Source organism: Crotalus tigris, unplaced genomic scaffold (assembly GCF_016545835.1).
Source record: "Crotalus tigris isolate CLP2741 ecotype Arizona unplaced genomic scaffold, ASM1654583v1 scf7180000021388.1094111898:158753, whole genome shotgun sequence".
In the NCBI taxonomy this organism is placed as follows: Eukaryota; Metazoa; Chordata; class Lepidosauria; order Squamata; family Viperidae; genus Crotalus; species Crotalus tigris.
The window spans coordinates 113,635-138,113 of record NW_024098486.1 but is presented as its reverse complement, the minus strand read 5'-3'; the positions used below and the strand labels follow the sequence as shown (position 1 = coordinate 138,113).

Genomic DNA, 24,479 nt, shown 5'->3' with positions numbered 1-24,479 from the left:
AACTTTCTCAGACCCTCCTCCAGACGGTCCAGAGGGCTGAGCTGTGCAGCTGGGGACAGCTCCAACCTACAGGTAGGTAATCCTTGACTTATAACCCACAGATGAGCCCAAAGTTTCCGTCGCTAAGTGAGGCAGTCGTTAAGTGAATTTTGCCCCATTTTATCACCTTTCTTGCCACAGCTGTGAAGTAAAACTGCAGTTGTTAAGTGAATCCGGCTTCCCCCTTGACTTTGATTGTCAGAAGGTTGGAAAAGGGTATTGCACGACTTTGGGACCCAGCCACCATTATGAATATGAGTCAGTTGCCAAGCGTTTGAATTTTGATCACATGACCTCAGGGATGCTGCAACGGTCTTTTAACTGTGGAAAACGGTCATAAGTCGCTTTTTTCAGTTCCGTTGCAATTTTGAACGGTCAGCAGACAAACTGTTGTAAGTTGAGGACTATCTGTACTTAAATAATTTGGGTTTGGGCACGGAGGAAGAATCCTGAATGCAAGGGGTAGGGGTTTTCCACTCCCAGAATGGATACTACAGTATCCCTCAGCTTAAGACCACCGTTGGGAACAGAATTCCCTCTGCAAAGCGAGGCGGTTGCTAAGTGGGACCTGCCCAATTTTACTTTGTTGTTGTTAGTTGAGAGGTTGTGTCCGACCCATCGCGACCCCATGGACAACGTTCCTCCAGGCCTTCCTGTCCTCTACCATCTTCTGGAGTCCCTTTAAGCTCACGCCTATTGCATCAGTGACTCCATCCAGCCACCTCATTCTCCGTTGTCCCCTTCTTCTGTTGCCCTCCATCTTTCCCAGCATCAGGATCTTCTCCAGTGAGTCCTTCCTTCTCATTAGGTGACCAAAGTACTTGAGTTTCAGCTTCAGGATCTGGCCTTCTAAAGAGCGGTCAGGGTTGATCTCCTCTAGGACTGATTTTATTACTTTTTTTTGCTATGATTGTTAATAGAATCACAGTTGCTAAATGAATCATGCAGTTCTTTTTTCCCCCCAATACTTTATTAATTTTTTATAGTGACAAATCCTTAATATTTTATCAGCAACATATTGTCTATGTTCCAATGTTTAGTTTACTAATACATGTTAAACTCCTTTCTCTCTACCTTGTTTTTCTAGACATTGATAAAATGTATCCCAAGTTCTAAAGTAATGTGAATCTTCTTTCTCTTTCATTGTTAGTGTCAGTCTGTCCATTTCTTCAAAGTCTAAAATTTTCTTAGTTATCTCTTCTTCCACTGGTAATTCTTTCATCCTTCCAATGTTGAGCAAATACAATTCTCGCTGCAGTTAATACATGTAACATTAAATATACTTATTCCTTCTCATAATTTCCTACAATTATACCTAACAGAAATAATTCTGGCTTAAAATCTATGTGTTTTTAAGTCATTTTCTCTAACCATACATGTATTCTTGACCAAAATGTTTGTCCACCAAAGATGATGGTATGTGAGTCATGCTGTCCTTAAATAAACCCAGGTTCCCCCTTTCTGGGAAGCCATCTTGGAAGGCCGTAAATGGGGATCACATGACTGCGGGACGATGCAACCGTGATAAATCCACATGGTTGCCAAGTCCCTGAATTCCGATCTCGTAATCATGGAGATGCTACAATCGATGTAAATGCGAGAACTGGTCGTGAGTCAGCACTTTTTTCAGTGCTGTTGTGACCACAAATGGTTGCTAAACAAAGGATTGTGGGTCAAGGACTACCTGCATGGGAGCCTTGTTGCATCACAAAATGGCGGCCGGGATGATCATGGCCAAACACTATCTTATCAATATTCTGTTTTTATTTCAGATCCTACACTTCATCTTTTCTTGGTACAATTTTTTTATTAGTTTATAATGCAGTGTACAAATAAAATACAAAAGGAGTTAGTAGGGAACTTAGGAAAGGGAGAAGTGAAAAGGAAAGTGGGGGAAAGCAAGAGGGAAAAGGAAAAAAAAAGACATTGAGTTCCAACTCCCTTTGGGGCAGTAGAATATTAACATCAAACCCCAACTGTTTACTTTTACATAATAGTCTAAAACAGTGGTTCTCAACCTTTCTAATGCCGCGACCCCATAATACAGTTCCCCATGTTGTGGTGACCCCCAACCACTTATACATCACCGGGTGCCAGGGGCGTGGCCAAAGAAAAGGGGGGAAAAATGGCGGACAGCCTTGTTTGGCGACCCCCGTGAAATGGTCGTTCGACCCCAAATGGGGTCCCGACCCACAGGTTGAGAACCACTGGTCTAAAAAACTAGCCATTTCAATAACAACAGATCTGTCCAATTGGTAAAACCCAAAATCAAGGTTTCATTTTTTCTACCTCAAGCACGAAGTCCAGAAGTGGTTTCCACCTAGAAGTAAAAGTATTTGTGTGTGGTTTTTTTTTAACCAAAACAGTCAATTTAGCCATCTCTAGTTCCATCAGTTTTTGCAGCCATTCATCCATTGTGGGAATCCAGGTGACCTTCCATTTCTGTGCGTAGAGTAATCTTGCTGCCGTCAAAATATATAACATCACATTTCCAATCCCCCCCCCCCCAAGTCTTTGTCCATTAATCCCTATCCTTCATCTTTTAACTCAGTGGGACCTTCTGGGGTCTGTGGGCATCACTCTTAATCAAGGGCGGGCATCTTCAAAGAACCCTTTTGCAAAGAGTTGGGGAACAGCATTGATGCAATGCATTATGTCTCTGACTTGAAGTGTCTTTGGAAAGATTTTTTTTTTTACAATGGAGGCATATTTATTTTAGAACTTATAATGCCATATTTGGGTGAGTGCCATCCATTCTTAGCAATTGCACTTAAAGGGGGTTGCATAGAAAGTCTGTTTGTGCTGGGCTGGACTTCTCTTTAGACATTAATGTGATGTTGGATTAGTGTTCCCCAATCTTGGCAAATTTTAAGATGTGTGGACTTCAACTCTCTGAATTCTGAGAACTGAAGTTCAGACATCTTAAAGCAGGGGTCTTCAAACTTGGCCCTTTTATGACTTGTGGACTTCAACTCCCAGAATTCCTCAGCCAGTGTATCCAAGATTGAGAAACACAGTGTTAGATGCTGGTTCTTTGTTTGGCAGTATGCTTGTCTCCTCCTAACTTTCCTTTCCTAGTAGAATTTTGGGAGAAATGCCAGACAGAACAGGAAATCTCTCGGATACCCAGTGAGGAATTTGGGGCATGTCAATGGCCGCTGGCACCAGGCTGCCTCCTGTGCAGTCCTCCCCCACCCTGGATAGCATGTGTGAATTCCCCCCAGCTCCTTGCTTGTTTGGTCTTGCAGCAAATGGCTCGTTTTGTCTGGATCTCTGGATGGTTTTGTTCTGTGTTGTTGTGAAAACAATGGAAGGAAGCCACCTGTGTATAGTTAGGATTCAAGGAGAAAGGAAAACATACTGGGTGGTTGGTTTTTAGCTGTTGGACCAACTGGTGTCCTAAACGGCGAGAAAATGGAAGAGAGGGTGAAGAATGAAGGTGAGTATCTGAGATCCAGATTGGGAAAATTGCATGTGCAATTGGAAAACGTGTGAGGACGCTTGTATCTATGGGATAAAATGTTGTCGTCCCTATTTTATATAAGGACACTAGCATGGTTGACCTAAGAGAATCTTGCCATCTGAGATCCTCTAGATCAGGGGTCCCAAACCCCCAGTCTGTGGACCAGTACTGGGCCGTGGCATGGCAGCAACTGGTCTGCACAAACAAGCAAAGCCCCATCTGCAAGATGCAGGCAGCACACAAAACCACGTGCTCTCCGGTCCGCGGAAAAACCTCTTTCCATGGAACCAGTCTTTGGGGCCCAAAAGGTTTGGGACCTCTGCTATAGATAGAATGTGGAATGGATGCTCCCAGGATTGGAATAGTAGAGTTGGAAGGGACGTTGGAGGTCTTCTAGTCCAGGGCTTTTCAACCAGTGGTACGGATACCACCTGTGGTACATTGGCACTTGGCAGGTGGTACGCGACCATCCTAGAAAAGAGGTAGCGGGGGAAGGGAATGAGCTGAACCAGTGGCAGCATCGCACAAGCCTGAGCGAGAGACGGCTGGAGCTGCAGGGCTGTCAGGGCTCAGCGGAAGCACCAGGATCAGCGACAGGCTCCAGCTGGAGCTTGGCGCTGATTTTGATGCTTTTGCTGAGCCCAGAAGAAGCGCCGATCAACTGGAATGTTGCAGCATCTCCAGTTTCATATTTATGATGGTCACAGTGTCCCAGAGTCATATGAAGTGACCAAAACCTGCTGCAACCACCCAGCAGATGGGGGGAATAGAAACCAAACACCCCCCCACCCCAACAGAAATGCTCACATCAATGAAAACCTCAAACAGGAGGAAGAGCGCCACCGGGCAGGCAGGCAGGTGTCTTGGTCGGCTGTGGCTTGGGGGGCACTTTTTCAGTGCCATTGTAACTTCAAACAGTCACTAAGCGAACTGTTGTAAGTCAAGGACTACCTGTACTTTATCACTTTTTTCCTTTTTTTTTTTTTTGGTCATCAAGTTTTTGACACCTTGCTAGGCGACTGGTGGTACTCGGATGTTGCCATATCCTAAAAGTGGTACAATGAGTGAAAAGATTGAAAAGCCCTGCCCTATACAATTCCAGATAAATGGCTGTCCAGTCTCTTCTTAAAAACTTCCAGTGTTGGAGCACCCACAACTTCTGGAGGCAAGTTGTTCCACTGGTCAATTGTTCTCACTGTTGGGAAAACACATCTCAAAAATGCTATATTTCAAGGGAATTCTATTTTAACTAAATTAATACTATATTTCACCAACATGGGGACAGTTTTTTTTCTGAATATGACTTTTTGGTTTTAATTTCCTCCAAGAAATCCCCCCCCCCAACCTTTGGAGAAATCTCAAAGAAAGATCCCACCTATAACTAAGGGGAAATCTCTTGACAGTCAGAACAATCAACCAGTGGAACAGTTTTGCCTTCAGAAGTTGTGGTTGCTCCATCACTGGAGGCTTTAAAGAAGAGTTTGGACAGTCATCTGTCCAGAATTGTATAGGGTCTCCTGCGTGGGTGGTGGGTTGGACTAGTTGACCTTTAAGGTACCTTCCATCTCTGTTATTTACTATTGTGTAAGTACTTTGTCAAAATCATAAATTGCACAAGGAAAGGACGCGGCGCCTAGTTTTTTTCACACTTCAACTAAGCCAACGTGCCTTGTCAGTTTGGGCTAAGAATGCTGGGTGGGTGCTAATTTAAATTATGACTTTTCATTTACACATGAAGAACAACAATCCTACGGTGTCAGCGTGTGATGTAATGTCGTATAACGCGAGAGCTCTGAAAATAGCTCGGTCGCAATTCAACAGAAATTATCATATATACAAGCAAAGCATCAGAGTTTGGCATTTCTGCCTGAAGGGCTCAGCCCTACAAGCACTGGCTTTCAGTTTTGCTCTACAGTGGAGAATTTCCATTTGATGTAGGGAAGGGTCAGAAATTATCCATCTGCTATGGACGCCGCAGATTTTGATAGAGGAAAATGGAAAGGCACGTGGGTAAATGGGATACTTTAGAAAAGAACGTCTTTAAATGCTAACTTGGGTTTTCAAAAGCAGCAGGTGAAAATAGAGGCGGAAACTTCCAGAGAACACAGCTTCCTGCTGGGCGATTTTCCGGATTATGCCTTTTTCCTTTGAAGGTTTATGATAAACATCTATTTTGGGCAACTTTGTAGGAAGCTGACTTCCTAAGCTGGCCAGGGTTAGATCACCTTCTAGGCCAGGGGTATCCAACCTTGGCAATTTTAAGACCTGTGGACTTCAACTCCCAGAATTCTCCAGCCAGCCATGCTAGCTGGCTGGGGAATTCTGGGAGTTGAAGTCCATAGGTTTTAAAAGCTACCGAGATTGGACACCCGTGGTCCAGGTGAAAACACTGTAGCGTTTATTAATGAGTTAATTATACTAAAGAAAAAGGAGAGAACAAAAACATTTTGATCCAAAGATTTACCAGGAAAAGAAGACACTAGACTCTAGAGCAGTGGTGGGGAACCTATGGCATGCGTGCCAGAGGTGGCATCGGAGCCCTCTCTGTGGGCACGCATCTGCCCCGAAGATGGCAACCGTCCTCTTCAACCAGCCGCCCGCTAACTCGCCGACGTCCCACGTAGCCAGACGCATCCCAGCACCCATGCGCTTGCTGGCCTCTGTGTGCGGGGGCTGATGGTGTCAGGCAGCAGACACCCCGGCCCCTGCCTCGCCTTGCCCTTGAGTTAATGGCATCCCCGCCCTGCCTCACCTCGCCTCGCCTCACCCCTCCTGCCCACCGCCCCACCCGCCAGAGACCCCTGCATCTCCCCCAACCCTGCCCGGCCCCCACAGGTGTCCCTCCCCACTAGCAACATTCGGCTGGCCATGCCCACCCATCTGCCATGCCCACCCATCTGCCATGTAGCCACACCCCACCCAACACCCGGTGATACATAAGTGGGTTTTGGGTTGAAGTTTGGGCACTCGGTCTCTAAAAGGTTCACCATCACTGCTCTAGAGAGACACACACAGAGGGAAAATCTAAGTATTTTCCTGTTTGTTCTTCGGAATACTTTATTTAACACGGAACATGGAATAACAGATTTGGGAGGGACCTTGGAGGTCTTCTAATCTGACCCTCTTCTCGAACAGGAGGCCCTGTACCATTTCAGATAAATGGTTGTCTTAATTGTTAACTTTAAATTAATTAAAGTTATTTAATTAATTGTTTTAATTTTGAGCCTGTTGTGTTGCATGTTCATTTGTTTTCTGTGTGGGATTTCTCTTCCATGTTGCTTGAAGGATCCCCCCCCCTTTTTTTTATTACAACAGTCCTGCACGCTAGACTGATCCAAAGTCACCGGGAACAGGACTCTTAGCTGCAATCTGGAATTCCCACTGTACTTCAATATTTTAGAATTGCTTTGGATTCCAGTACAGACTAAAATCATTTTTTTTTTTTTGCCCTTTGTTTCCACGCTGGGCGTGGCCAGCTGGACCCCTGAAATGAGCAAACATTTTTATTTTAACTCCACTTCCGTTCTGTACTAATTTCACGCACGGGAAGAATACATCACTCTCTCCCCCTCGTGTCTGCACACACAAAAGAAATAAGGAAAAAATAACCGTTTCAAATGACTTAGGAACAATAGACTACGTGCCCCTGGGGAAAATTTGGTCTGGAGGGAGGGGACAAATTTGCTATCAGAAGCCTGGCTGGGAACAATAGGAGCTATTTTGCACTTGGTGAACGAGTGTCCAGCTTGAAAAATAACTTTGTGGACAAGGGGCTTGAACTTAGAGTTAAATCCCAAAGGTGCTTTTTTTCCCCAAAAAAGCTTCCCCCCTGAAAACATTTCACTTCTCATCCAAGAAGCTTCTTCAGTTCAGTTCTGAAACTTGGATAGAAGGAAACGTTTTCAAAGAAAAAAAAAAAACAAGAAAGTCCACTTGCCTTTTGGAAAAAAGCTGGCAACCTAGAATGAGAAGAATAGAATAGAGCTGGAAGGGGACCTCGGAGGTCTTCTAGTCCAGCCCCCTGCTCAAGCAAGAGAACCTATATACCATTTCAGACAAGTGATTGTCCGGTCTCTTCTTTTTTTTTTTATTGAAAATTTTTAAATATTTTTACAAAAAACAAAAAACAAAAAAAAACAACCCTAACCCACCCACCCCAACCCTCCCTCTCCATCCCCCCCAACCTTCCCAGAGCTGAATATAGGCTTAATTAAAAATTTTAAGAATCTTAAAAAAATTGAAAAAGTATAAATCATAAATATATCTAAATACCTTACATAAACAACTTATAAAGTAATTAACAATAAAATATATGTAAGAAAAAAGCATAAGTATTAAAAAGAAAAAGTACTTGAAAGAAAAAGAGATAATAAAAAAAAGAAAAGAGAAAGAAGAAAAGAGATATAAAAAGAGTACAATCTATAAAATATTAAAGTTTATATACAAGTTATTAAAAAGCTAAATGATATTTTTTTATATCCAATTTATATTGTATAAAATTTATCCATTTTTCCCATACCGCAAAGAATTTCTCTTGCGATTGCTCCTTTAAGAAAGCCGAAATCTTTGCCATTTCCGCCAAATAAGAAACTTTAAAAAACCACTCTTGCAAGGTAGGCAAAGATTCCTTCTTCCAATATTGCCCTACTAACAGCCTAGCGGCCGTAATCAAATTTAACATCAATATAACTTCCTTAGCATCACAATCAGTAACAATACCTAACAAAAACAATTGTGGGGTAAATTTTACCCTCTTTCTAAAAATTCTTTGAATATTCCACCATATCTTAATCCAAAAGACTTTTATATTTTTACACGACCACCAAATATGATAATAAGTAGCATCCAAACAACCACATCTCCAACATTTAGGCTGTAGGTCAGGATACATAAGAGACATTTTTTGTGGATCAAGGTGCCACGGTCTCTTCTTAAAGAGTAATGGAGTAATGGAGCACACACAATTTCTAGTGGCAAGGTGTTCCACTGGTTAATTGTCCTCAGTTTCCAATCATTTTTTCTTGTCCTGCCCTCTGGTGCTTTGGAGAATAATTTGATCCCCTCTTCTTTGTGGCAGCCCCTCAAATATTGGAATACTGGAATGCTGCTATCACATCACCGCTTCATCCTTCTTTTCACTAGACTAGCCATATCCAAATCCTGCAGCCTTTCTTCATATGTTTTAGTCTCCAAGCCTTTAATCGTCTTAGTTGCTCTTCTCTGCACTTTTTCTAAAGTCTGAACATCTGTTTTGATAGATTTCTTATTGATAATCCTACTCTGGCCTGATCTTCCCAAGTGGGATTTTTGGGATCCAGTACTTTTGGGGTAAGAACAACTGGAGGTGAATGGTGGTTTCATGTTGTTTTTCGATTCGGGTTGAGTTTCAGTGCTTTGCTTCCAAAGAAACACTGAAGGCAAGAAGGGGACAGCGTATCTGGCAAGGCAAGGCATCGTTTGGACTGGGCTCCAGATCAGAGACTGAAGCGTGTGGATTACTTTTGAGTTGCATTCCTTTTGTCCTTGTTGACTCTTTGCAAGACCAGTGTGTGAAAGTTCTCCAGGAACAACAGCATTTCAGGGACGTGTCACTGAATATACGTGAGGCGCTGACCCTGCGAAGTAGGTCAAGGGTGACACGTGGCTCTCCTTTTATGGGTTGAGACACCGGACTGCGTTCCGTGGCTTGGCTGGGGAAGCGCAGCGGAGCATCCATCCTTCAGCCGAGCGCTGGGCTGGAGCCAGACGCCCCTCTCTGCAGGCGCCGCTCGGAGGAAGCGCCGGCTGAACTCTTGGCTGGGATCGGGAGCAGGAAGATGCCTCGGCAAACGGCCTTGGAAAATATTAAAAAAAATCTTTAAGAGGAGTTATTGGGGACAGGGGCGAGAGAGGCAGAAGGAAAACCAGAAGGCAGGTTAATAGACCAGCTTAGCATCCAGCTCCCTCTGAAGGGGAGCAGGCTTACATTTTCTATTCTTAGTGACCGGAATAATGTGGATTTTCTTGATAATGGTGCAGGAGAGGAAAGGAGGGAATTTTTTATGGCATCCTGTCTTAACCTTCTTGATGCCAACAAGAAGGGACAGGCAGCATTATTACAGGTAGTCATAGAACAGGGATGGCGAACCTTTTGGAGACCGAGTGTCCAAACTGCAACCCAAAACCCACTTATTTATTGACGGGGGCCAGGTGGGCGTGGCCCACTGGGTGGGCGTGGCTGTGGTCATGGCAGACTGGGTGGGTGTGGCCAAGGTGAGCATGGTCACCTCGATGTTGCTTGTGGGGAGGGATGCCTGTGGGGGCTGGGCAGGGTTGGGGGAGATCCAGGGGGTCTCTGGCAGATGGGGTGGTGGGCAGGAGGCTCGTCCTGTGGGGTGAGGTGAGGCAAGGCAAGGTGAGGCAGGGCGGGGGTGCCATTGTCACAGGGCAAGGCGAGGCAGGGGCCAGGATGGCTGCTGCTTGAAACCATCGGCCCCCACACACAGAGGCCAGCGAGCGCATGGGGGCCAACAGTGTCCATCAGCAGCCACAGCCTGCCGGCCCCTCGACTGGCGCACTCTGGGGCTCCGCAGCCCACCACCAGCAGTTCAGAGAAGCCACCTCTGAGCTGGACGGCTGGCCGACAGCTGAGGAGGTGATGCAGTGAGTCATGCCCGGGAAAAGGAGAGCATGCGAGGCCAGGAGGGATGGGACAGGGGGAGGGAAACCAGCCATGCTGGGATGCATCTGGCCATGTGGGACCTCGGCGAGTTAGCAGGTGGCTGGTTGAAGAGGGACGGGTGCCATCTCCGGGGTATGGCGCACGTGCCCACAGAGAGGGCTCTGAGTGCTTCCTCTGGCACGCGTGCCATAGGTTCCCCACCACAGTCATAGAACGTAGAACGTATTGTAGAATAATAGTTGGAAGGGACCTTGGAGGTCTTCTTGTCCAGGGGTCCCCAAGCCCTGGCCCATGGACTGGCACCGGTCAGCCACGTGCCAGAAACCGGTCCACGCAAACAAGCGAAGCCCCATCTGCAGGATGCAGGCAGCCCACGAAACCAGGCCCCCACCAGTCCACAAAAACCCCTCTCTCTAAGGAATTGGTCCCTGCTGGCCAAAAGGTTGGGGCCACTGTTGTAGTCCAGCCCCCTGCTCAAGCAGGAGACCCTGCACCATTTCAGATAAATGGTTGTCCAATTCTTTTTTTGAAAACCTCCAGTGATGGAGCACCCACAGCTTCTGGAGGCAAGTCGTTCCATTGGTTGATTGCTCCCACCGTTAGGAAATTTCTCCTTAGTTCTAGGTCAGCGGTGGCGAACCTATGGCACGCATGCCAGAGGCGGCACTTGGAGCCCTCTCTGTGGGCGCACGTGCCGTTGGCCCAGCTTCGCCTCCCCCATGCCTCCCTCCTCTCCAGCAGCCCCCCCTGAAGGAGAGTTGCCCTTGAGTGTGGCCCACGCGGAGCAGCGCAGCCAAAGACATGGCAGCCAGGCAGCATAGACAAGACTCTGCCCTCACGCCCCATCATGCAGTTGATGCTGCAGGGTGCAGGCAGAGGGCATGGCCGCCATAGCGCTGCTGGGCTGCCTGGGCGATCTGCGGCGGGCCCTGGAGGTGGTGAGTGGCCCTATGGGCAGGCAGGGTGGGGGGCAGGGCAGGGGCGGGGCAGGGGTGGAGTGGGGGTGAGGCCAGTTTTTTTGACACTTAGTCTTTAAAAGGTTCGCCATCACTGTTCTAGGTTGCTTTCCTCCTTGGTTAGTTTCCATCCTTGTTTCTTGTTTTGCCTATTGGTGCTTTGGAAAATAAGTCCTTGACTTACGATCACAACTGAGCCTCAAATTTCTGTTGTTAAGCAAGACAGTTGTTAGAGGAGTTTTGCCCTATTTGTAAGTGAATCACTGCAGTTGTTAAGTTAGTAACCTGGTTGTTAAGTGAATCTGGCTTCCTCATTGACTTCGCTCATCAGACGGTCGCAAAAGGGGGTCACATGACCCCAGGGACACTGCCACCATCATAAATATGAACCAGTTGTCAAGCATCTGGATTTTGGTCATGTGACCATGAGGATGCTGCAGTGGTCGTAAGTGTGAAAAACAGTCATAAGTCAGTGTTTTCAGTGCTGTTGTAACTTTGAACGGTTATCAAACAAAGTGTTGTAAGTCAGGGACTACCTGTATTATTACTACTAATAGTAATAGAGTAGAAGAAAGACGGAAAAAGAAAGTAGAGTTACTACTAACAGTGATAGCTGAATTGGGTGCAGTTCTAAAACATCTGGAGCACCACTTGAACACCATCGGAATTGACAAAATTACCATCAGTCAATTGCAAAAGGCAGCTTTACTCGGAACAGCTTCCATCCTGTGACTGAATCTTTACTTTTAAGCAACAACATCTGTTTCTCCCAGCTCCTTGGGAAGGACAGTTTGGCCCTTATGGGGAAAAATAAGTGAAGGTGCCATTGTGGAAATTGGTGTTCTTGTGGTGCGTCGGGCTGCAACCTCCATCTACCTCGGGCAGAATGGCTATCGGTGGGGCTTGGTGTGACTCCTCTGGCAGGCTCAGATGGCAGCTTCAGCATCCAAGCCCAGTTAGTAGCTTGTAAAGACAACGTGAAAGCATTTGTGGGAACAAGGGTGTCTTATCAAAATCCAGGTTCTTAGCAATGACGTAGAGCTGGTGTGGTTTTAAAACTTGGTGGAGAATTTTGATGGAGGGGAGAAGAATAGAGTTGGAAGGGACCTTGGAGGTCATGTAGTCGAACCCTTGCTCAAACAGGAGACCCTCTACCATTCCAGAGAAGTAGCTGTTCACTCTCATCTTAAAAGCCTCCGGTGTTGGAGCACCTATAACTTCTGAAGGCAAATTGTTCCACTGCTTAATTGTTCTCACTGTTAGGAAGTTTCTCCTTAGTTCTTGGTTGGTTCTCTCCTTGATTAGTTTCCATCCATTTCTTCTTGTTCTGCCTTTAAGTGCATTGGAGAATAGGTTGACCCATTCTTCTTTGTGGTAGCCCATCAAATATTGGAAGACTGCTATCATGCCACTCCCAGTCCTTCTTCTCTCTAAACTAGACATACCCAGCTCCTGCAACTGTTCTTCATATGTTTTAGCCTCTAAGCCCCTAATCATCTGTGTTGCTCTTCTCTGCACTCTTTATAGATTGCCCAAACTTTCCTCGTAAGAGTAAGTCTTGTTAAGAAGGAAGCAAAAGGCAGACTTAGCTCTTGAACGTTTCCTGCAGCGTTTGGCTGCTATCTCAGCATCTGATCCATAACTAGCTAGGTAGAACCAGCTTTCCTGGCCAATCTGGGTTTGAACTGTCCCTGCAGCCATGCTCATAATTAAAAGAGTTCAGCCATATTCAACCAGGGCAAAGTATAAGCTTTGGCTTTGGCTTAACATGGTCTGTGAACTCAACTGTTAGTTGAGTTTATATACTGTCTTAAATATCGGTTTGTTTTGGTCACAGATTGCTGAGCAAGCCATAGTAGTCAGTCATGAGACCATACCCTGTGGTTTACAAATCCAGTTTTTGCATTCCTGTGCATGGCTTAATTTGTTGTGGAAATGCACTCAAGGTCTGGCCACTATTGAATAGGGTCTATGACAGTGGTGGCGAACCTATGGCACGCGTGCCAGAGGCGGCACTCGGAGTCCTCGGAGACGCGTGCTGTCGCCCCAGCCCTGCCTCCCCCTAAGGCCCCCTCCTCACCAGCAGCCTCCCTGGAGGAGAATCGCCCCCAGGTGCGGCCCACACGGAGCAGCGCAGCCAAGGACATAACCGGGTAGCAGGGACATGACTCCACCCTCGCACCCCATAGCATGCAGATGCTGCTGCGGGGTGTGGGTGGAGGGCGTGGCTGCCATGGTGCTGCAGGGCTGCCTAGGTGATCTACTGCGGGCCATGGAGGCAGTGCCTGTCCCTGCAGGTGGGCGGGGCAGAGGGCGGGTGGGGGCGGAGCAGGCAGGGTGGGAGGCGGAGCAAGGGCAAGGGGGGCGGGTTTTGGACACTCGGTCTCTAAAAGGTTCACCATCACTGGTCTATGACAATTTGCCACGGCTAACTCACCACAGAGCAACTAGTTGAAGGACAAAAGTTACACTCATCTCAAAGATATGGTTGGAATAGAATCATTAAGGAAAGGATGCCAAAAGAGGGACAGAATGAAGTGTGAATGGCAAGAATTAAACTATTTTTTTAATTTGTTTGAAATAATGAAATAGAATTGTTAAATTGTTACTTTATTATCGTGCAAGATAGATGAGCCTACTCAATACCCATTTCCCTGCTGATTCTTGGCCCTACCCATCAGTAGCTATCTTCCTCTCTTTAATAGATGTTTGCTCCTTTAATGGGTTTCTTAATAGAAAATGTTTCAATTAGAAGTCACAGTATCCGGACTACCTCATCAGATTTCACAAATGAGCCGGCTTGGTTGACAAGACCCGACCATTTGGGAGACATCAATCCAGTGTTTGCAACGTCTGGCTTTCTCCTAACCAGGCCAGACATCACCCACCAGCCCTGTTTTTATCATGGGCCATGATATTGCCTACGTCTCATCTCCAGCCCATGAGTGAGACAGGTTTGAGACTGAATTAATCTTAGCTCTCTCTTTAGATGTATCGGAGTTTAAAATAACACGTCTTTGGTAAACTGCGTTTTTTTAAAAAAAGAGATTACTGCTGGTCCTTATCATGCAACCTTTCATTTAGTAATGGTTCAAAGTTATACCAGGACTGAAAAAAGCGACTTGGGGCTGGTCCTCATAATTATGACCTTTGCAGCATCCCTAGAATCACATGATCAAAATTTGGGCACTTGAAATTTGGTAGGCATTTAAGGTGGCTGGAGGGTCCTGGGTTGATTGATTGCCATTTGCGACCAAGTACAAGAAACAGGAGTCAGCCAGGGCCTGATGGACTTCCTGCAGAATTTTATGTAGCTTTACAAGATATAATAAGTCCGATTTCAAAAGCACTGTGAATTTATTCAGAAGAGCAGAATAACAGAGTTGGAAGGGAACTTGGAGGTCTTTTAGTCTAACCCCCTTCTTCTAGTCTGAATAAATAAACTTCTAGTCTGAATAAATTCACAGTGCTTTTGAACTCCATCTGATTGATGGAGTTCAGAAGCACTTAAATTTATTCAGAATAACAGAATAGCAGAGTTGGAGAATAGCATAGCATAGCATAGCATAGCATAGCATAGCATAGCATAGCATAGCATAGCATAGCATAGCATAGCATAGCATAGCATAGCATAGAAATCTGGAAGGGACCTTAGAGATCTTCTAGTCCAACCCCCTGCTCAAGCAAGAGAACCGATGGCATGGCTGGCTCAGGAATTCTGGGAGTTGAAGTCCACAAGTCATAAAACAGCCAAGGTCCCCCACCCCTGGTATAGAATTTCATGCTTCCAGGGTCCCTTCCAACTTGGTTTTACTGTTACTTAAAGAGGCTGATGTAATGTTGAACTATATACAGAAAAGGACTTACTGAGCCTGGAGTGTAGCTAAAAGGATAAGGAGCAGAAGTTTGGATAAGGTTCCTTATTCTCTGTTCTATGTTAGGCCAACCTATTTTCAAAAGCACCAGAAGGCAAGACAAGAAACAATGGATGGAAACTAATCAAGGAGAGAAGCAACCTGGAATTAAGGAGAAACTTCCTAACAGCGAGAATGATCAACCAGTGGAACGGCTTCCCTTCAGAAGTTGTGGGTGCTCCAACACTGGAAGTTTTAAAGAAGCGACTGGACAGCCATTTGTAGTATAGGGTCTCCTGCTTGAGCAGGGGGCTGGACTAGAAGACCTCCAAAGTCTTCTGCTTCTGTTTCTGCTAAGGTTGCGGATTCATGGGCCTTCCTTGCTGCACCGTGGAGTTTAATGAAATACCTGGAGTGAAATTAACTAGAAGATGCATTAGGTCTGATGAGTTCCAGCAGCCTATTGATTTGCATTAACTGGTGGTGGATATAATTAAACCGGGTGAATGAGAAAGGCAGAAGTTCTTCTATAGATTATTTTCCTGTTTCTCTTTGATGCATGTAAAGGTCTACAGTATATGGTGGCTTTAAAAGAGTGATTGCTCCCTCTGAAGTATAAAAATATATTCATATCTTATACTACGGCTTCACTTTGCTTTCTTTTTTCTCCATCCCAATCCTGTTTCTTTTTCTAAGCCTGGAGACAGAAACTGGGTTAATTTTAAGCTGGTAATTCTGTCTGGGAGCCTTGGGGTTTGGGGTGTGGAAAGTGAAAGTTGAATGAAAATGCCTTTTTCTTGTCCTCAGCGTCCCCAAGTCCAATTCTGACCCCGGACACATTTGGGACTGGTAACGGAATACTCTTTAAAAGAATTCATGACAATAAGGCATTTGTGGCTTGTGTAGTGGTGTAGATATCTGATTTTTCACTACTGTACTTATTAAGATTGTGCAAACTCTTCCAACATACGGTTACATCACCGTGCAGTCAAAGCAAAAAACAGGTTTGACGTTTTTGTCTGACAAGCCAAACCTAAACTACATCCGAAGTCATCAAAAGCCCGAAGAAAGATAATTACTTTACGATTGAGCTGACGGTGAGCTCAGCCTCCAACATCCAAATGCACCCCGGTCTTATTTCCTCACTTAAATTTCCCCACTGGAAATTACTTCCTTCAAGTTCTTTCGTGCCAGCAAGGAATTCCAAATCTGCTGTGAAAGTTGATGTCAAGCAAAATCTTTCTCGGAAATTTAACGCTAAGACCCCCAATACAAAGCCAACATTTATTTCTTCCAGCTTGGTTAATGTGCAGAAAAATAATACCTTGGAATTGTGTTGGACTTTTATTTCAGGCAGGTCCATATTTGTGGGACTCACGGAGTGCTGTTGCCCCAGCCCATCTTTTGCTTAGCCTCTGTCACAAGATGATTATTGGGGGGGGGGGGAATTAAAGAAAAGTCCTCCCTTTGGGCTGCCTTGATTTCTCAAAAAAAAAAAAAAAGGAAAAGAAAAAAAGAGAAAGAAAGAAAAAAGAAAGAGGAGGGGAGGGGAGGAGAGGAGAGGAGAGCAGAGCGGAGAGAGAGCCAGGGTATAAATGCAGTAAAGAAAAACCAGGCATGAATCATATCAAAGATTACATTTGAAGGGATTCATTAGTCATTCACCTTTTGTCTTGGATCAGGTTGTACCAGTATGTTGTACCACCCTTCTTTTAAAAGGAGAAGACACCTTCTAAAGCTTTGGATACTGGGAATGTTCAAAGACACGGCTGCAAGATTAGCATCTCTTAACTTTAAAGATCGATGTTATCCATCTTCTCTTCTGCAAGCCAGGGGCTACCAAACTCAGTCTCCTGCTTTGTGAGAACTTTCTTCTTGTTCTCAAAATCACTGTCTGGTGGTTCAGGACTATTAAAATAGCCACTTCTGGGTCCCACCAAGATTATCAAAAAGGTCTCACTTCTGACCACCTTTGAGCTAAGTGGGCCTGTATCCAGCTGTTTGATCGCCTCACCCCCTCGTCTTATTTTGCTGATGAAGAAACGTGCCCTCCTGAATATTTTTTTTCCAACCTTGGTATAAAACATTTGGCATCGGTTCCCGAGCCTTTCCCTAAAGCAGTAGTTTGTTTCCTTCCCGGATTTGATGTTGGAACATCTAATTGAGCCTGCTGGGATCCTAGAGAATCTCTTTAGCAGATGCTAAGCCTGCTGTATATTTAACCTGTCCCCAAATCCCAGTCAGCCTGATGTGGCAGTTTTCAAGACCTCTTTTGTTCTGAGCTGATCATTATATTTATTTTGCTTATACCTGCAGGTTGCCACATTTATTAAAGAATATAAATAGTTTCCTTCCACGTCAGGAGAGTTGCCAGTTCTTTTCTTTCTAGCACTGATGATGCTACTCTAGTTTGCATAATGAAATGTCGGCAAGAAAACAACCGACCTCGGTTGCATTATTTACTGAAGCTGGCTAGTGTTTTGCTAACTTTTTCTTCATCCTGCTAGTATTTCTTGAAAAACATTTTTTGAGAAGTGAGGGCCCAAAATCCTCAGTGATGACCCCACTGATTGGAGAAATCTGGGAATTATTACTTACAACTCAAAGGTGCATATAAACAAGGAAGGTTGTATTAGAGCAGTGATGGCGAACTTTTTAGAGACTGAGTGCCCAAACTGCAACCCAAAACCCATTTATGCATCGTCGGGTGCCGGGTAGGTGTGGCCATTGGGTGGGTGTGGCCAATTGGGTGAGCGTGGCTGCGGTGGTAACGGCAGACTGGGTGAGACTAAAAAGTTCAATCAATCAATTCCAGCTTTGCAAGATCTTTTTTTTCCTTCGAGAAGTTGAAATTGATTGATTGATTGAACCTTTTTTTTTTGTACACGGCGGCGGAGGCCTAAAGCGAAAAGGTTTTATAAGTCCCATCTGAAGGCCTAGGACTGGGGTGACAGCGCGCGTGCCCACAGAGAGGGCTCTGCGTGCTGCCTCTGGCACCTGTGCCATAGGTTCACCACCACTGCATTAGAGTCACTACGAATTGAGTTGAGTTGCCTTCTCTTCTTCAGTTGACAGGCTTAGCTGTCATTCTTCACTTCCATTTGGTGGGCTTATGAAGAGGTCTTGGGTGGGATGCATCACGTAGAATGTCCACCTTCCAGCCTCTGCTGTTGCCTGCAATAACTATTTCAAGCTGCCTTAATGGCCGAGATGCCTGGTGTGATTGACTTTGCCCATTGTGAAATTGTGTAAATCAGGAGATTGAGGTGATTCTCAACGCCAATTTTGGAGAATCCTAAAAGGCTCTGGATGTCTAAGGTGGGACTAAACTCACAGTCTCTTGGGTTTTAGGCTGGTGCCTTGACCACTAACCTGGCTCTTTTGAATGAATGGGGGGGGGGGGAACCCCCCCGCCAAAGAAAATAGGAGCCATCAGCCACTGCAAAGATGGTTGAAGCATCAACCCATAGGAAGGGTTGATGCGTCAACCTTGTTGGCTGCAGCTTCCCATATCATCTGCCACAGCGCTGGTGATCTTGCCCAGAGTTAACCCCAGATTTAGCTGGCCGTGCTGCAGGACACACTCATTGTCTTCCAGGACTCGGAGAACATGAAATGGCATTCCTGAAACAACTGCTCCCATCTGTCTCTTCTGCTGCGGAGCAGGAAAAGGACAGGCTGGCCATCTGGACCATTGTTTTGCCGAGGGAGTAAAAGCTCAAGACTGAACCAGGGGAAAGCATGTTTTCCCAAAGGCCCCCCCCCCCAAGTCAGTCAAGGAAATTCTGCCTGAGTTTCAATGCCTTCATATCCGTTCCCCCTCCAGGAAGGCGAGAGGGAGGGGAGGAAGGAGGAACAAACAACTGGCAACCTTTGAGAGAAACCCAGACATTCTTTAAACGGAGAGTCTCAAACATCCCCTTGAGAGAAAAGAAAAGAAAGCATCCCCCCTCCTCTCCAAGCCGCATTTCCACTGCTCTACATTGTCACCCAAAAGTAGAAAAATAAAAAAGGAGGAAGCAGATGTCTGGGCCATGCGGCTTCAGGAAGATCTTTTTCACAGTAGAGCTTTATCAGTTCAAGGGGGCCAGATAAATAATGAGGGATAGAAGCTTCACTTCCAAAGTCATGTGAGCACTTTTTTGAGACCTTCTGACAAGCAAAGGCAATGGGGGAAGCCAGATTCACTTAACAACCGTGTTACTAACTTATTAACTGGAGTGATTCACTTAACAACTGTGGCAAGAAAGGTCGTAAAAGGGGGCAGAATTCACTTAACAAACAGTTCACTTAATAACAGAAATTTTGGGCTCAGTTGGGGTTGTGAATCGAGGACTACCTGTATTACGAGTACTGTGGCTGTGTGAAAACAGGCCATGAAATATTGCATTCTTGATTATTATTATTTTTTAATTTTTTTATGCATCTCTGTGACATTTTTATCCGTATTCTGTTTTGTTCTATCATGTTTTGATTTGGATCAGTGATTAACCTTCAGGTAAAAGTATATTATTCTCAGCTTTTGCCCAGTAGATGCCCTGATTTAAAATAATATATAGGCGCACAGTAGCTTTGGACAAATTAGGGAATGAAACTTCCAAGACCAACTCAGCTAGTCTGGCACACATTGAGTAGTTTAAGGTTGAAGGGACAAGACAGTGCCCCCCAAAATGAAGGAAATAGAGCTGTTAGTCAGCCGACTATTTCAGAGCTTGGAAGTAGGAGAAGGTATTTATTTCTTCTTCCTCCATATGATTGATTGATTGATTATGAGTACCATTAAATCTGAGCTTTAGATTCAGCAGCTGCTATCTGCTAAGGAAAAGTGTAGCCCTTAGTGTAATATAGTGATATCAAAAATCATGACTTTCTCTGCCTGATATAAGATGCATCAGACTGGTTTTTTTTTTCTTTCCATCAAATTCTGTTTGTTTAGATGGATGGAAGAATGTCCTGATTCCTTAAGCCAGTATCTGGAAATATTAATTCAGGAAGGAAGTAATGGGGGTGATGTGTTTGCTCAGGATCGCATGAATTTTGGTTCACGAATCCAATTGGCTGTTGGTGAAGTAAGGAGTCAGCTTTGTTGTTGTTGTTGTTAGTTGCAAAATCGTGTCCGACCCATCGTGACCCCATGGACAACGTTCCTCCAGGCCTTCCTGTCCTCTACCATCTTCTGGAGTCCATTGAAGCTCACGCCTGCTGCTTCAAGTGACTCCATCCAGCCATCTCATTCTCTGTCGTCCCCTTCTTCTATTGCCCTCCATCTTTCCCAGCATGAGGCTCTTCTCCAGGGAGTCCTTCCTTCTCATTAGGTGGCCAAAGTACTTGAGTTTCAACTTCAGGATCTGGCCTTCTAGAGAGCAGTCAGGGTTGATCTGCAGGACTGACCGGTTTGATTGCCTTGCAGTCCAAGGGACTCGCAGGAGTCTTCTCCAGCACCATAGTTCAAAGGCCTCCATTCTTTGGCGCTCAGCTTTTCTTATGGTCTAACTTTCACAGCCATTAGACTTTATTTTCGGACATGGAACTTTTGTTTTTTTATATATTATGTTATATATATTATATATATTATATTTCGAGGTTAAAAATCTTAACTGGATTTTTTTCTGTTTCCTTCTCAGATTCTGCAAAAGAGGCACATTTTGTGACCATGGAGGCCTGACATTTGGACCTGGGTGTTACCATCAGAAGTATGGAACTTATTGACCATTGCCAACATGATTGCTCTACCCCAATTCCAAATGGATATGGAACCAAGACTTTTCAAGCCAACCCAAAGGAAACATGCACCGCACAGAAGTGTCCCAATCCAAGTGCCCCCGGTGATCCTGGCCAAGAGGATATGGGCAAGAATAAGAAAAAGGCCAGGGCCAGTTGGATTTGGAATTTTGTTGGCCGCAAGAAAGGACCCTCCATGAATCCCAAACGGCCCCAATCCATGATATTCCTTGGAGATCACGTGGAGGTCACGGAGCAGAATCGTAAGATGTCTTTCATGGAAAGGGTAAGATCCTATAAGAAGCTACGATCTTCTGGTCTATCCAGAAATACATCCAAAGCAAAGGCCATCATCATCTCAGTGGAAACTCAAGAAGATCTTGAACAAAAAGCGCTCCATAGGATTAGGAAGCTCAGTGACGGCCAACGGCCTTACCGTCACTCCTATGCTGGCTTCATTGAGGACTTGGATTCTTCGTTTGAGGATATTGAACTAAATAGCTGCATGCTGGATATTGAACCCAGTGAGAGCAAATGGCACAGGGGGGTGGAACTGGGAGTCAGTAGTAGCAATGCCGATGATTATTGTTATAACATGTTGGCTCAGAAAAATGTGGCCCTCGAGTTTGAAAAAACTCCAGAGTCTAGGGATGCTGAAGGACATTTTCAAACAAGAGATGCTCTGGTAGCTCCTGAGACTAAGAAAGGAAGAAGTTCTGAGGTCTGGGGATATCTAAAAGGGGTTTCATTGACAGGCAAGGACTGTTCCAAGTTGGAGAACCCTACTGCAGAACCTGATCTTCAGAGTTGGAAAAACGCAATGGAAAGTCCTCCTTCTTATCTTGCTTTTGCGGCAGGATGCAAAGGCAGCGTTGGCCAGCCTAAAAAGCCTGGCCATGGAGGAAAGGGAAGTCATTTTGGTGGTGTCCTTAGGTTTTTTAACAGCGTGGCTGGGGTGGCTAGGAAATGGCGGGGATCTTCCAAGACATTTTCTCAGGAAGAACCACAGCAAATCTCCAAATGTGCACGGCAAAGGCTGGAACGATCTCATCGAAGGCAGCCTTTGATCATTGTCAATGATAATGTTAATAGTTTCTCATTAACTGGACTGTCACCCGATTCTGAGATGTGGGATCGCCCTAGTTCCAAAACCTCAGCTGGTCAAGCTCCAGCCCAAGGAGATACTAATGCTGAGATGTCTCATGAAGTCTTGAAGGATTCTAGCAATGAAAAACCTTGTCCACCTCCCTGGAAAAGTATTCCCCACTCAGAATGTCCAAGTAATTGTCTGGTTCTCAATGGACATGGCTTAGATATGGAACTGCCACAGACCCAGAAGATCCCTCCTAACAAATTAAGTGAGGAGGACCCAGGTCCTGCTCCAGGAGATCCCTGGATTTTGCCTCCTTGGGAGCAGGAGGCTACCCGGTACTCCGTTGCGGTTTCAGCAGATTCCCAGAGCTTGGATACAGAGGAGTTAAAGTCTCAAGATCTGACAAAGGCCGAGATGGACATTGCAGGCCTGGAAAAGGATTCTTCTTTGAACTGTGAGGAATGGTGTGACAGTGAAATGGACATCAAAGTTGTGTGCACTTCTGCCGAGGATTTTAATGCCTTCACAAGTGTAGCAGACACTCCAGATTTGGGGGAGGGATTAATAGATAACCAGATGCCCAAGAAGGCTCTAGGAGAAGACCATCACTTTGCCAATGTGCAAGGAGATAATCCGGGGTGTTCAAGGACTCTGCCAAGTGTTGGTGTTTCAGCAGGTCCCTCTGCAGAAACTCGGAGTTTAGGAAGTATTTTGGAGGATGTTCGCAACCCCTGCACCCCCCTAGCCTGCTCATGCCATAGTCAGCAGATCCTAGATCCAGAACGTCCCTCTCTTAGAGCGAATGGGAGCACCTTTCTGCTACGGCAGCCGTGGAAATCCCGAGAATCCGAACCTTTTAAGTGTGGGAATGTTTATTACCCTATCCAGATGAGCTTATGTACAATTGTCTCCTTCAATGAGTTAAACAATGGAAAGGTAAGATCCTGTTCGGTCTGATGATCACTTCTAACTACTAACTGTTCAATGAAGCTCTAGAGCAGTGGTTCTCAACCTTTCTAATGCCGTGACCCCATAATACAGTTCCCCATGTTGTGGTGACCCCCAAGTGGGTGTGGCCACCAATAAGAGGGAGTAGGACAGCTAGGGAAAAGGGGAAAAAAAAGGCAGACAACGTGGTTTGGTGACCCCCGTGAAATGGTCGTTCGATCCCAAATGGGGTCCCGACCCACAGGTTGAGAACCACTGCTCTAGAGGCAGCCTTCAGTTTACAACCTTTGTTTAGTGAGTGAAAATTACAACAGCACTGGAAAAGGGACTTTGAATAGAATAGCTGGAAGGGACCTTGGAGGTCTTCTAGTCCAGCCCCCCTGCTCAAGCAGGAGAACCTATACCAACTCAGACAAGTGACTGTCTAAACCAGTGGTTCTCAACCTGTGGGTCGGGACCCCATTTGGGGTCGAATGACCATTTCATGGGGGTCGCCAAACCACGCTGTCCGCCATTTTTTCCCCTTTTCCCTAGCTCTCCTACTCCCTCTTATTGATGGCCACACCCACTTGGGGGTCACCACAACATGGGGAACTGTATTATGGGGTCACAGTATTAGAAAGGTTGAGAACCACTGGTCTAAACTCTTCTTAAAAATCTCCAGTGATGGAGCACCCACAACTTCTGAAGGGAAGCCGTTCCACGGATTAATTGTTCTGTTAGGACATGTCTTCTTAGTTCTAGATTGGGTCTTTCTTTGATTAGAATAGAATAGAATAGAATAGAATAGAATAGAATAGAATAGAATAGAATAGAATAGAATAGAGCTGGAAGGGACCTTGGAGGTCTTCTAGTCCAGCCCCCTGCTCAAGCAGGAGAACCTGTACCATCTCAGAAAAGTGACTGTCTAGCCTCTTCTTACAAACCTCCAGTGATGGAGAACCCACGATTTCTGGAGGCAAGCTGTTCCACTGGTTAATTGTCCTCACCGTCAGGAAGTTTCTCCTTAATTCCAAGTTGCTTCTCTCTTTGATCAGTTTCCAACCATTGTTGCTTGTCTTGCCCTCTGGTGCTTTGGAGCTAGCAACCGTCACAGCATCCCCCACAGTCACGTGATCAAACTCCAGGTGACTGGCAACTGGCATGTATTTACAAGGGTTGTCGTGTCCCAGGGTCACGCGATCGCCGTTGACGATCTTCCCAACCACGTTCTGACAGGCAAAGTCAATGGAGGAAGTCAGGGTTGCCTAACGGCCACATGATTTACCAAACTGAGCAATTCCTTTAACAGCCATTGCAAAAATGGTCATAACATCGGGCACGTCTGACTTAACAACCGCTTTGCTTAGCAGGGGACATTCTGGTCCCAACTGTTGTTGTAAGTCAAGGACTACTTGCAGTGCAGTTTCACAACTGTGGCAACTGCAGGGCGTCTGGACTTCAACTCCCAGAATTCCCCAGCTGCAGCTGCTCTGGTGCTCTTTGATATAAAGCAGTGATAATGGAGAGGGATTCACACCGGTGTATTTCTTGAACTGGTTTCTTCAAACTCACAGATTTATATCTTTTAATGATGTTTTTCCCTTTGCGTCCGGGTTCCAGTATTTATGGCAGGTTTCTTTCTGCACTCCATAGGTTATCTAATGCAGGTAGTCCTCAATTTAATGACCAAAATTTCTGCTGTTGCTAAGTGAGACAATTGTGAAGTGAATTTTGCCCCATTTTATGACCAACCTTGGCGCAG

At 45.5% G+C, this 24,479-nt stretch overlaps 1 protein-coding gene across 2 annotated transcripts in view; it reads left to right on the top strand.

Annotated features, from left to right (window-relative positions):
- Positions 1–24,479, top strand: part of LOC120296636 — a 134,052-nt gene that overhangs the window by 11,616 nt on the left and 97,957 nt on the right. For both annotated transcript variants that reach the window (XM_039318484.1, XM_039318483.1), the window contains exon 2: positions 20,598–22,723. In XM_039318484.1, the coding sequence (XP_039174418.1) occupies positions 20,669–22,723 (2,055 nt within the window). In that variant the 5' untranslated portion in view covers positions 20,598–20,668. The remainder of the gene's footprint in view (positions 1–20,597; positions 22,724–24,479) is intronic.